The following is a 12,490-nucleotide window of genomic DNA, read 5'->3' as shown; positions in this document are numbered from 1 at the left end:
TCTTCACGTATATAAGTGGTTAAAATTAGTGTTGTCAACGGTTAACCGGTTAACCGGTTAACCGGTCGAACGACCGAATACCGAATACCAAAAACGCTAACCGGTTAACCGGACTTTTTTTCAATTTTAATAGTTTTGATATAAATTTGCATGGAAATCATTAAATAGTTAGGTTTTATTTTAAAAATGTCGTCGTAGTTATTTATTTGACAGATCAATTGTCCAGTATATTGATTGCTATTGTTGATCCTAAATACATAAAATTAATTAGAGCTCGGGGCAGGACCTTAAAGAAACATGATCGGTAAACATGTTTTTTTAACAATAACTTTAAATCAGAGATGCGATTAAATTTTACTAATTAGTTCATTATTTCGTTTTTGATCTAATATTGTGTAAACATCTAAATGTGTAAACTCAGTAGTGCAAGGTTTAGTCTTTCTTTAAACGAAATGCTGCCTTAAAAAGTGTGAAATGCAAACTAATATTAATGTACTCAAGGTATACGTGATAGTACGAGTAACATGCTTAACGAAACAAGCAAACACAGTAAAGAAACAGGTCGTATGTTGAGCTATAGTTATTAATTTCTGTGTCATTTTAGTCTCTTGTGGACAATTGTTTCATTGGGAATCATACCATATCTTTTTTTTTGTTGTTGGTACAAATGCTATAGTTGATACGGTGTATTTGTTTATCAAAAACCAAACTTCTCCTGGAATCCTCACAGACAAGCCTTATAATGCCAAAGGACAAACTTCAATTCTTTAATCGTAGTATTATGACTTGGATGAAAGGTTGTCAAATTGACACTTATACCACATCTTATAACTATGTGTACATGTATGGTACTATTGAAAAGGCTTTCAAACGACAACTTAAAACTACCGATTAACCGGTTAATCGGTCGAACGATTATCCGAGTAACCGGTTAGGCAAAAGTGTACGATTTGACAACACTAGTTAAAATATTAAACTTCAACACTGACTGCTGTTTATTTTTCAAATCAGTTAAAACGTATGCGTGTCATTTGGTCTCTTGTGGATAGTTGACTCAATTGCAATCATAACACATATATGTATTATAATGTTGATATTATCTACTTTTATTTTTTATTTTTTATCAATAATTTGTTCGGTCCTTTTTTAATTCATGAGTTTCATTTGCCTCATTGGTAAAAAGTAAAATAACAGAAATACCGAGCTTCAACGAAAATTCAAAACGGAAAGTCCTTTATCAAATGGCAAAATCAAAAGCTAAAACATATCAAACAAATTGAAAAAAGAATTGGTACACATATTTCCAAAAACAGAAAAAAAACCCAGACAAAATAGGTATTATTGGGGTAGTATACAGCAGTCAACATTAGGTTATAATCTTAATCACTATATAACATATACCAAATAACTATTTCAACAAAGAAAAACAGAATGGCATATTGACATTCTAAAGCCAAAGTACATGAACAAAAATAAAATACAATACAATACAAAACAATACAATTGCACAGTGACACTATGCTGGGATGTACACATACCAAACTACGACATAATCATATATTACCAAACTTGAACTAAGCAGAAAGGATGTCAAATGTACAAAGAAAAATATACAGAACAATATAACATGTAACTTTTTAATTCTGTTTTGACTTGAAATCATATTACCCATTATAAAATACCCTAAAAAAGTTATATCACAAACATAATGAATTCCGAAGAAAATTCAAAGCGGAAAGTCACTAATCAAATGGCAAACGCATACATCTTATAACATTTACTATTCCCATCTCCATCCTAAATATTGTGTGAATGTCAGAACATGAATGTAGTATTCGTGTATAAGAAAGTTACATGCTACACATAAGAACAAGTGATCAGTATGCTGTAGTTTCTTACCTACAACTTATTTGTTAAGTTTGGAGGTAGACTTTTTCAACAAATTGTCGGCATCCCTATGGGAACAAAATGTGCGCTTCTCCTTGCCGACCTTTTCTTTTTTTAATATGAATCGGAGTTCCTTCAGACACTTGTCAAAAGCAAGAGGAACAAAGAAGTCAGATTATTTAATTTCACTTTCAGATATATTGATGATGTTCTTTCCATAAACAATCCGAATTTTTCTGATTGGGTTCCATTAATATATCCCCCAGAACTAGAAATTAAAGAAACAACAGACACGGCTTCCTCCTTCCCATTTTTAGACTTATATCTCGAATTTAATATACACAGTCATCTCAGTACACGAATCTATGACAATTTTGTAATTATAAATCCTTAACAGCAATATACCAACCTCACCTGCATATGGGATATACATTTCCAAATTAATGAGATATTCAAGAGCTTGCAGCTCCTACTCAGACTTTGTTAAACGTGTCTGAGCAGAAAGTTGATGAACCAGGGATATGTCGAAGAACGTCTCGTCCTTTCTCTAAAAAATAGTTCACCGGAAGGTACAAAACATTGTTGATAAATATTCCGTATCAACTTCACAAATAGTACATGATTGTATTGATGTACAGATTCTTCGTACTGACGTTGTTTATCATTTTAACAACGTTTTATATTGTTTTTTCATTAGTCTTTGTTCTATGAATAAAATATCTTTTACTGTTGGATTGTTTTCTGTGATATTCATTTAACGTGGCTCAGTACTTATAGCTCCCGTCAATGTGGTTGTGTTTTCTTTCATTTTTCCTGGTGTGTTTTGTATGTGCGACATTTTGTGTTTCGTTGGTTCTTATAACGTTACTTTGTACTTTAAAAGAGTCTATCAATATGTTATTGTTCTATGGTATGTCACTATGTTATATTTCTATTATAAATTAGAAAATACGTGGAACCACACACGTCAACATTATTTTTTCGAGTAGTGAAATGGATTCTAATTAATTCTATAGAACTTTTGGACTATTTAAAATCTTGGTCTGTTTCTGAAATAAAATTATTACATACTTTTTATTTCTTAACCCTGTATACTAAACATACTTTTAATTCCTTAAAAGAGGGACATAAGATACCAAAGGGACAGTCAAACTCGTAAATCTAAAACAAACTGACAACGCCATGGCTAAAAATGAAAAAGACAAACAGAAAAACAATAGTACACATGACACAACATAGAAAACTAAAGAATAAACAACACGAACCCCACCAAAAACTAGGGGTGATCTCAGGTGCTCCGGAAGGGTAAGCAGATCCTGCTCCACATGCGGCACCCGTCGTGTTGCTTATGTGATTACAAATCCGGTAAATAGTCTTATTCGGTAGGTCAAATTCATGAAAGGGAAGGGGATTGTAGTTACGACGTAAGGAACATATCCGATATCATTTGTGAAACGGTTATTCCATAACGGTCAACCAACTCGTGATGGCGTACTAAACATACTTTTGATTTCTTAACCCTGCATACTAACATTGCCCATGTAAATTTTTAAAAATTGTTTGTATAAACACTGAATGACAAAAATATGTGACGTATAAATTTTCTGACGTCAAAAAAGCAAAAGTATTTCTTTTAAAATTGTAACACGATGATGACTGATGTACCCATATTTTAACTATTTTATTTATTATGTCTGTTTAGTTCACGCAGACGGAATTGGATGAAACTGTCGTACAAAGTTATAGGTTAAGCGCTATAAGACCAGGTTTAATCCACCATTTTCTACATTTGAAAATGCCTGTACCAAGTCAGGAATATGACGGTTGTTGTTCATTCGTTTTTGATGTTTGTTGTCATTTGATTTTGCCATGTGATTAGGGACTTTCCGATTTAATTTTCCTCTGAGTTCAGTATTTTTGTGATTTCACTTTTTACAATGGTTCAATGACAATATAAAATATACAAGGAAAAGGTAATATGGTGTTACATGTTATGCCAATTACACAACTATTCAACAAATGAAGTATACATAGGCCACCGCAATGATCTCAACGTAGAAGAAAGAAAATAAACATACGTAAAGTGAGCTATAAAATACTCGACATGACAAAATGTGAAACATTTAGTGAAATAAAAACCAACGGCTTCGTTTATAACAAAACAACAAGCTAAAACTAAACATTAGTCAATTCTTTATTAACCAAATGTTTAACAACATATACGTATATAGTCTATATCATATCACATCAAATATCCTACATAGCCTCGTCTTGGAACATGTATATTGTATTGCCAATTAGACAACTTTCCAATAGAATCCACCGTACTGACACCAATTTAGAAAGTCCTCGTAACCTTCTGGAGTTATGTCTTCAGTAAATATATTTTCAATAGACATTTCTTGATTTTCTTTGATTGGATAGTTGTTTGTTTTTGTAGTGATTGAAATTGTGACACAATGTTTGAATGTTGTGCCTAGTTTTGACATTTTTACCTATTGTGTCTGTTTGTCTTGCTTCAAAACCAGGTTTAATCCACCATTTTCTGCATATGAAAAAAGTCAGATATCTATTCGTTTGATGTGTTTGAACTTTTGATTTTGTCATTTGCTTAGGGACTTTCAAACCATGATATTTATATAAAAAGATTTTTAAAAACATCTGAAAAAGTTAATCCCAAAAATACCGAACACCGAGGAAATTTCTAAACGGAAAACCTTTAGCAAATTACCAAAACAAATGCTCAAGCACATCAAACGAAATAAAGCATACTTCACAATATACTATTAATTTTATAAGAGATATATTCCCTAAAAATACCCCAAGGACAATTAGAGTTACGGTTCCTAAGCTTGCAAGGTGTGTGCTAAAAGTGGCTTAGGATCACGTCCAATTTCGAAGCACCTCAGTTTATTTTTGTGGGGTTTTCCTTATGATGAATCTTTATTTAAGATCCTAGTATTCTAAATAAGCAAATTAAAAATAATACCGAGTTATTATTGATGCATTCGTTGTTTGGGACATTTTCACATGAAAGTATGCTGTATGGTTAAGACGATATTTTACTGTGAGAAACTATGAAATACTTAACAAGACGTATCTTTATCTTTCTTTCACGAAACAATACAATACATGTATGTTTAAGACCAACATATACATTGTATATAAATTAAATGATTAAAGTATTGAAGGTTAGAGGGACTTGTAGTCACGATAGACCTTTTACAAGATTACTCATCTGTCAAACTACATTTTAATAATTTTAATGGCATGCACAATATGTATTATATTACCAAGTCATTGAAAAATAATACATACAATCTTCTCATCACACCATTAACTGTACTTTAAATTTAAAGATCCGAATGACAGATCAGCAGTGCCATACTCTGTTAAGGTTTCATTTATAATTGTTGCATGGCAAAGGTTTGTTATATATCTTCCAGGCTTGGCTGCATTAGAGGGGGTCTGTATGTCGATAAGGATTTATCGATTAAGCAAATTTAACTTTGAAAATCGTTTCAAATATTTGTATGAATCCTTCAAATAAGTAAATGTTTGTTGCATTGTTATTTGTTTTTGTTGCACTTTTGTGTTCTTTTATTTCGTTGTTTTCCTCTTATAGTGTTTCTCATGGTTTTAGATTGTAATCCGGATTTTTTTTTCTTTCAATCGATTTATGACTTTTGAACAGTGGTATACTACTGTTGTCTTTATTTCTATCAACTATGATTAAAACAAATTTGACGGAACGTGCGTCTGGTGAGGATACAAAATTTAACCCTTGTATCTATGATGAGTTAATTTACACAGTTAGAAGACTATGTACTGCTCTGCATTGATATATTGAATCGTTTCATAAAGACCCTCAATAAAGGAGATGATATTGAATCAAAACGTATTCAAAATGTATAAGATGACGTAGATAAAACGGGAGCTGATTGTTTAAACTATTGTTATTGTATATATACTAAATTACAACGAAGAATTTAACTTTATATAATGACTTAGGTAAAATACCAATTTGTATTTTGAACCTGGTATTTTCAAAATGGCAGCTGATGTGTCGAGACCAACTACTGTTTCTGTGAATGGTTCGAAGTCAAAAGCAGGCCATGGAGTAGACTTGACAAAATGTCATCTTTGCAAAAACACGTACACAGCTCCGAAGCAGCTGCCATGCCTACATTCCTACTGTGAGGACTGTATTATTAAGAATCTTAAATCAGCTTTAGATACAGATTCTACGGCACAGCTGAAATGCCCTATCTGCATAGCTCCACTTCCTGACGCTCGCACAAAGGATGTCAACAGCCTGGTCAACAAACTTCCAACAGATCACTTTATATCGGCATTAATGGTACAGGATGCACTGAAAACAAAGGTTTGTAAAACATGCCAGATAAACAATAAAAAGACAGACGCTGCATCATGGTGTGCTTATTGTGCAGAGGCCATGTGCGAGGAGCATGCTGTCCGCCATAATGCAATGACACCACGTGATACACACAAAGTGAACGCGATTTCGGAAATTGAGAAAGATCCATCATTAGTATATCCACCAACTTTTTGCACCAAGCAAAAACATGGACGTAAAAAATTGGAGAAATATTGTATGGATCACAAAAAACTTTGCTGTAGTGACTGTCGTTCTTTACACCATAGTGAGTGTCGGATAGCAGACATTAAACATGCTGTAGATGCAATGAAGAATACATTCGGTGTCACGGCAGTTGACAAGATGAAAACGGAAGTAGCCAATATTATCAAGAATAGAGAGCAAAATATAACAGATCTAAACAATCAAAAGACCCAAAAAGAGGCCGCGATCAAGACACTGCGAGACGTAATTAATCAGCATCTTGACAGCTTAGAGGTAACACTGAAAGACGAACTTAGTAAAGCACATGCTGCAGAGATAGAAGATATGAATAACGATATCAAAAGTTTCAAAGACAAAGACGCCACACTCGATCATTATAAAATACTTGCCGAAGCTGTTGGCAGATCTACCACCGATGCACAAGCTTATCATCAAGTAGAAAAACTTATTGAACAGGTCAAAATACTAGATGAACATGTTTACCATAAAAAATCAATGCTTTCCAAAAGTGAAGTGGATATAATTCCACTCGACGTGACAGGTAATATCACCCAGCTTGCCGAGGTGAAAGTGAGGCAAACAAAACCTAAAATCGAAGGCAAAGAAGAAAGAAAGGTTAGTGTCCATACTGCTCATAGCACAGTAATTGAGAGAGAAAGAAGAAATAAGTTTTTAGCCTTGAAATTCCAATGCAGTTTCATTTCTGGAGGAATAAGTTTAAATTCCAACTTGTTCTTGGTTGACAACAGAGGAAAAGAACTTCGTTCCTATACAGAATACGGAAAGAGAGACACCACTTTGACATTTTCACTTCCGGGTAATCCTTTTGACGTAGCACTACTTCCTCAAAAGAAAAACCGCGATGTCGTAGCTATTACTTTTCCGAAGGACAATCAAATTCAACTGATTGAAATAGGAAACATTTCATTGGAAAAGCAGTTAAAACATTTCTATAAAACAACGGATAAAGGATATGGTCTGGCAAGTACAGGAACAAAGTTAATCGTGGCTTGTAAGTCAAAGCTAGACATATGGGATATCACCGAAGAGCATAAACTTATGCATGAGAAGTCAATATCTACTAAGGGAGATAAAGTAAAGTATGTTGCCGTGGCAGACGATAGTCGTATCTACTACACCGACTCATCCGAACGCGGAACTCTCAATTGCGTCAATATGGACGGAGTCAATATTTTCCAATACTCACATAAACATCTCAAACTTCCAATGGGTGTTGCTATCGATTCAAAAGGTCACGTGTATGTCTGTGGATTTCATTCAAACAATGTTCACCAAGTATCCCCCGAGGCAAACCTGTTAGAAATAATGACGCCCGAGGATCCACATTTCCGGAAGCCAATTGCATTAATTCCAAATGCTGGAAAGATGTTCGTGTCGTATGAAAATAATGCCATCACATTGCTATAACATTGCGAAGATGTGTAATCTCTTGTTAAAGACAATTCATTTTGTTTGAAAATTTTAATACTTTAGTTTTTATCGTTGTTTTTAACTGTAGGACATGTTTTCTTGTTAGAAAAGATCAAAATAAAACTATGTACATTGGTTTTGTTTAGGATTTGCTTCTTTTTGTAATTTTATGGGTGTAAAAGTGTTTTTCTTTCTTAAAATGTCATATACCAAGTCAAAAAAATTGTCATAATGTTATAGTATAGCTCGTTTCCGTGTGTGTAACATTTTAATGTTGTGTTTCTGTTGTGTCGTTGTTCTCCTCTTATATTTAATGCGTTTTTTCTCAATCGATAAATGAATTTCGAACAGCGGTATACCACTTTTGTCTTTATTTATAACAAATTCACATGTTAAATGAAGCGCAGAAGCACATATAGTCATGAGTGTTTTATTCTATTAAATGAATGACTGGGTAATAGTTTTCTGCCTATTTCAATTAATATCAAAAATGTAGTGCACAATGATAAACTTACTTAAAAGTGTACAAACACATTTTTGGGGTTATTTCGAAATGACATTAAACATATTGCAGTCAGTCCTTATAATTTAATTTAAAATTTTATTTTTAAGGAATGAAGCATGAAAAAACGTTGACAACATCACACGGTCACAAGGCAAAATTATGTCTATGAGCTGAAAGAAAAGAAACTTTCAACAAGACGTATTACACTCAAAACGATTTTGTTTTAGACATTTTATTTTGAATTTCTCAATTGTTGTATGTACATACAAGTTACGGACAGTAATGAAAAGAAGCATACATGTAAGGTAGCTACAGCAAATGAGTTGATAAACAAAGAGATAGGGTATGAATGATAACAAGACAACTTTGTATAAAAAAAACACTGGACAAGAAATAAAAAACCACTACACAACACCGTATATTCACAGTAATATGAAACATATAGATAGGCGGAAAACATCAAAGGAATGTCCAAAAGACAAGCTTACAACGCCATGGCAAAAATATAATAAAAAAACGACGAAAATACAACAAAAAATTGAAAACTAAAGATTGAGCAACATGAATCCAACAAAAAACGAAAGAGATTTCAGGTGCTTCTACTGTCCTTGTCAAATCCATCATCCATTCAAGACACAAAAAATCTTTTCCAGTTTTGCGGAAATCAATTATCTTTCTGTCTGAAGGAGGCTGGCGAGAAACATAAAAAGAAAGAGCAGTTGTAAAAGAATTTTCTTATACTGAAACACATTATGTTTCTTAAACAAAATTACCAAATAAAGGAACTTTAATATCAATCCTTTATCAATTTTATTCACGCATCTCATATTTCAACAAATATTTCTTTCTTTTAAAATGAGTGACGCGAGGAGGCTTGTTCTGAACAATTGAATACATCATGTTTAACGACACGGTCAAAGATTTTTATATAGGACATCTTAACCTTTCTATACATTACTATTATAGTCAATAAATAAACTGAAAGTAAACGTTTTCCATTGATTTAGAATACTTGTGTATTGAAATGAAATGAGGCATCCGGTGTATCTGGCTTAGAACAATACATAATTATAAACTAAAGAAATTAATATATAAAGACACTTTGTAAATCATTGGCGACAAAGTAATGTATCACTTTCACTTCAAAGCAGTGAAGTGATTTGATAACAGTACTGGTATTCAATAGTACGCATTATCTGACTGTTTAGATTTAAGCCATCAGAAAGATGTCTTCTGTTAAGAAAAATGACGTTATCAAACAGAGTGAAAAGTTGCCAAAGACTACTAAATTGGAAAAAGGATCAGCTAAAGCACAAGATCTGGGGAAAGGCAAGAAAAGGGATTCGAGAAAGAAATCGACTGCATCTGAGGGTGACAACATGGATCCTGCAGAGGTGAATGACCTTGTGGTATGTAACCTTTGCAAACAAGACATGTGCTCACCGAAGCATTTGCCCTGTCTTCATACGTTTTGTGAAACATGTATTACAAAGCACATAAAACAAGAAAAGGCGCAATCGACCAACATGCACGTGGTTTGTCCAACATGTGAGTACCATATATCCGTACCAAGGGCTTCAGACGAAACAAAAACATTTGCGGAAAGTTTACCTGTCAGTACGTTGGTTTCGTCACTTCTAAGTAAGAAAGATTTACACCAGAAAAAGTGTAAACGCTGCAAACAACACGGGCGTGACACTACGGCCGATAACTGGTGTGCGTATTGTGCACAGACTCTCTGCGATGAACATTTAGAATACCACCTTTCGTTGACTAGCAACCGACATCCCGTCTTTGATGTTGATGAGGTCATTAAGAACCCGGATATTGGATTTGCATCTAAGAAGTGTAAATATCATGAAAAAGAGGACATGAAGTTATTTTGTAATGACCATTGGAACATTTGTTGTAATATTTGCTCCAAACGACTCCATGGAATGTGTAACACTTGTCTGATCGAACACGACACATCAACCATCAAAACTCACAGCGAGATTACTAACTTGAAAAGAAAACTAGAATCCATATCGACACACACAGAGAAGATGAGGCAGGACATCCTTAGCAATATCGAATCTATGAACAAACAAGTGAGTTTGGAGAAAGAAAACATCAAAGAGTTCCGTCTTCAGATCAACAAACAATTAGATGATCTTGAACAACAACTGTGTCACGAGTTAGACCAAGTGCACAGTGAAAAATTAAAGGAACTGGAGCGCGAAGCCCATATAGTTGACATGAAACATCAAACGTCTTTGATGTATAAAACCATGCTTTCAGTTGTTCTAAAAGATGCTTCCAACATACAATCGCTTTCTAATCTGGCTGATATCCGACACAATGCGCACAGATTGGAAGATGAGCTAAGACTAGATAAATATAAACTTCAAAAGATTGCGATTCAAGTTAGTCTAAGTCACGAGACTTTTAAGAACATTTTCAAGATAGGAGTTGTAGCGCCTAAATATTCTAGATTACGTAATTCCCAGTCGCCATCACGTCAAATGAGCGTTTTGTCAAAAATGTCTTCGCCTCGTGCGGGTGTAAAGTTCAACATATCTCCACGAATATCACAGCAATAGGATATTTGGACGTTCACATTGCGGAGTTACATATATTTTGAGATTAACAATTTGTCTTCTCTTTACAATTCTTTTTTCAATATGTTTATATTTGTTAGGCTAAATATGTATTTGCTATAAAACAGTTATTTTACTATTTTACGTTTTTTCTTCTAATCATATTTTCTTGCAGAAAGAGAAAATTTATAATCAGTGTTAAAATAAAAAAAGTGAAAATGCAACCACATAAGACCGAATAAAATAGCTTAAGAGATGTGATATGATTTCCAATGAGACAAAACCCCAATAATACCGAACAAAAAAGATTTGAAAAGTTAGTGGTCATACACATTACGGTTTCAAAACTGAAACCGTATAGTAAGCTATGAAAGGCCCAGATCTAGAAAAGTGTATATCAATTCAACAGAGGGCACCACCAGCAAGATTTAAATTACATCAATGAGTAAACAACAAATATGACAGAAAGCAAACCAACTACCTCCCCCCCCCCCCCAAAAAAAAGGAATCTCGGACAATGGCGGACAACACAACATATCAACTGTATATTTATGGGTAGACTTGTCAAATAAGTATTTAGCAACAAAATAAATTTCAAGAAAACGTTCCTTTCTCGGAGAAGTCTCAATAACTGAATGCCACCGTAGCTCAAAGCGTTTCAAACTACACAGCCATGTTCTCTCAAACTAAAATGAGAACACGTCCAACAGCTTAAGTGTAAAGAAGTCTGCGATAACCCATCTTTGCTAGCCAAGAGTTACGATTCATTCCCACTTCAAACTTCTAAAACGTAAAGCTATATGAAAAAAAGTTTACGCCGCCACAGCCGCCGCCGCTGAATTATATTCCAGATGTCTCTAATTCTGCGAATTTAGTCAAAGGAGAGACAACAACTAAATAATAAACAGTTGTGAACAACTATAGGTCATCCCAGCGTAGTTAGCATGTATATGATAATGTTTAAAAGGGTTCCAACTGATACTAGATATATATTTTAAAATATGTTTCATAGATGACAACCGATATATTACAGGCCAACATCCACCATCTTTGTTCATTCGTGGCATTGACAAATAGAATTAAGTTGGGATCCAAGCCGTTTAGTTCACAAGCATACATGTTTAAATGATTGTCATACGTTATATGTCAACCGAAGTCTACTTCATGAGTATCATTACGGTTGTCAGAAGTGGTGGTATTTAGCAAGTACTGAAACACCAAAATTTCAACCTTGCTATTTATATAGTTTTGTTAGTTTTAATCAATTTTTAAGTTTCTGTGTAATATTGTTCGTTTGTTTTTTTTTCTATTTTCTTAATCTGTTCTATATGAGTTTGATTTTCGTCAAACATCTAAGTATAGTTCAAGAACTATATATAAGTTACTATGTAAATACAGCTGTTTCTCAAAACCACGCCTCTTTTGGAGTCATAGATAACTCGATTTGTTCACGTACTGATTCCCGGATATGTTTCATCCCATAGA

General features: G+C 33.7%; 2 protein-coding genes across 2 annotated transcripts; both read left to right on the top strand.

Annotated features, from left to right (window-relative positions):
* The first annotated feature begins 5,867 nt into the window (after nucleotides 1-5,867).
* LOC134708324 (uncharacterized) lies at nucleotides 5,868-8,004 on the top strand. The gene has a single exon (XM_063568771.1). The coding sequence runs from the start codon at nucleotides 5,939-5,941 to the stop codon at nucleotides 7,916-7,918; it is 1,980 nt and encodes a 659-aa protein (XP_063424841.1). The 5' UTR covers nucleotides 5,868-5,938; the 3' UTR covers nucleotides 7,919-8,004.
* A 1,648-nt stretch (nucleotides 8,005-9,652) lies between these two features.
* Nucleotides 9,653-11,008, top strand: LOC134706087 (tripartite motif-containing protein 59-like). Its single transcript, XM_063564796.1, has one exon. It carries the CDS (start codon nucleotides 9,653-9,655, stop codon nucleotides 11,006-11,008), a length of 1,356 nt encoding a protein of 451 aa, XP_063420866.1.
* Nucleotides 11,009-12,490: the final 1,482 nt, after the last annotated feature.

Source organism: Mytilus trossulus, chromosome 2, assembly GCF_036588685.1.
Source record: "Mytilus trossulus isolate FHL-02 chromosome 2, PNRI_Mtr1.1.1.hap1, whole genome shotgun sequence".
NCBI lineage: Eukaryota > Metazoa > Mollusca > Bivalvia > Mytilida > Mytilidae > Mytilus > Mytilus trossulus.
The sequence above is the reverse complement of the archived record's forward strand: the minus strand, read 5'-3'. Positions and strand labels throughout refer to the sequence as shown.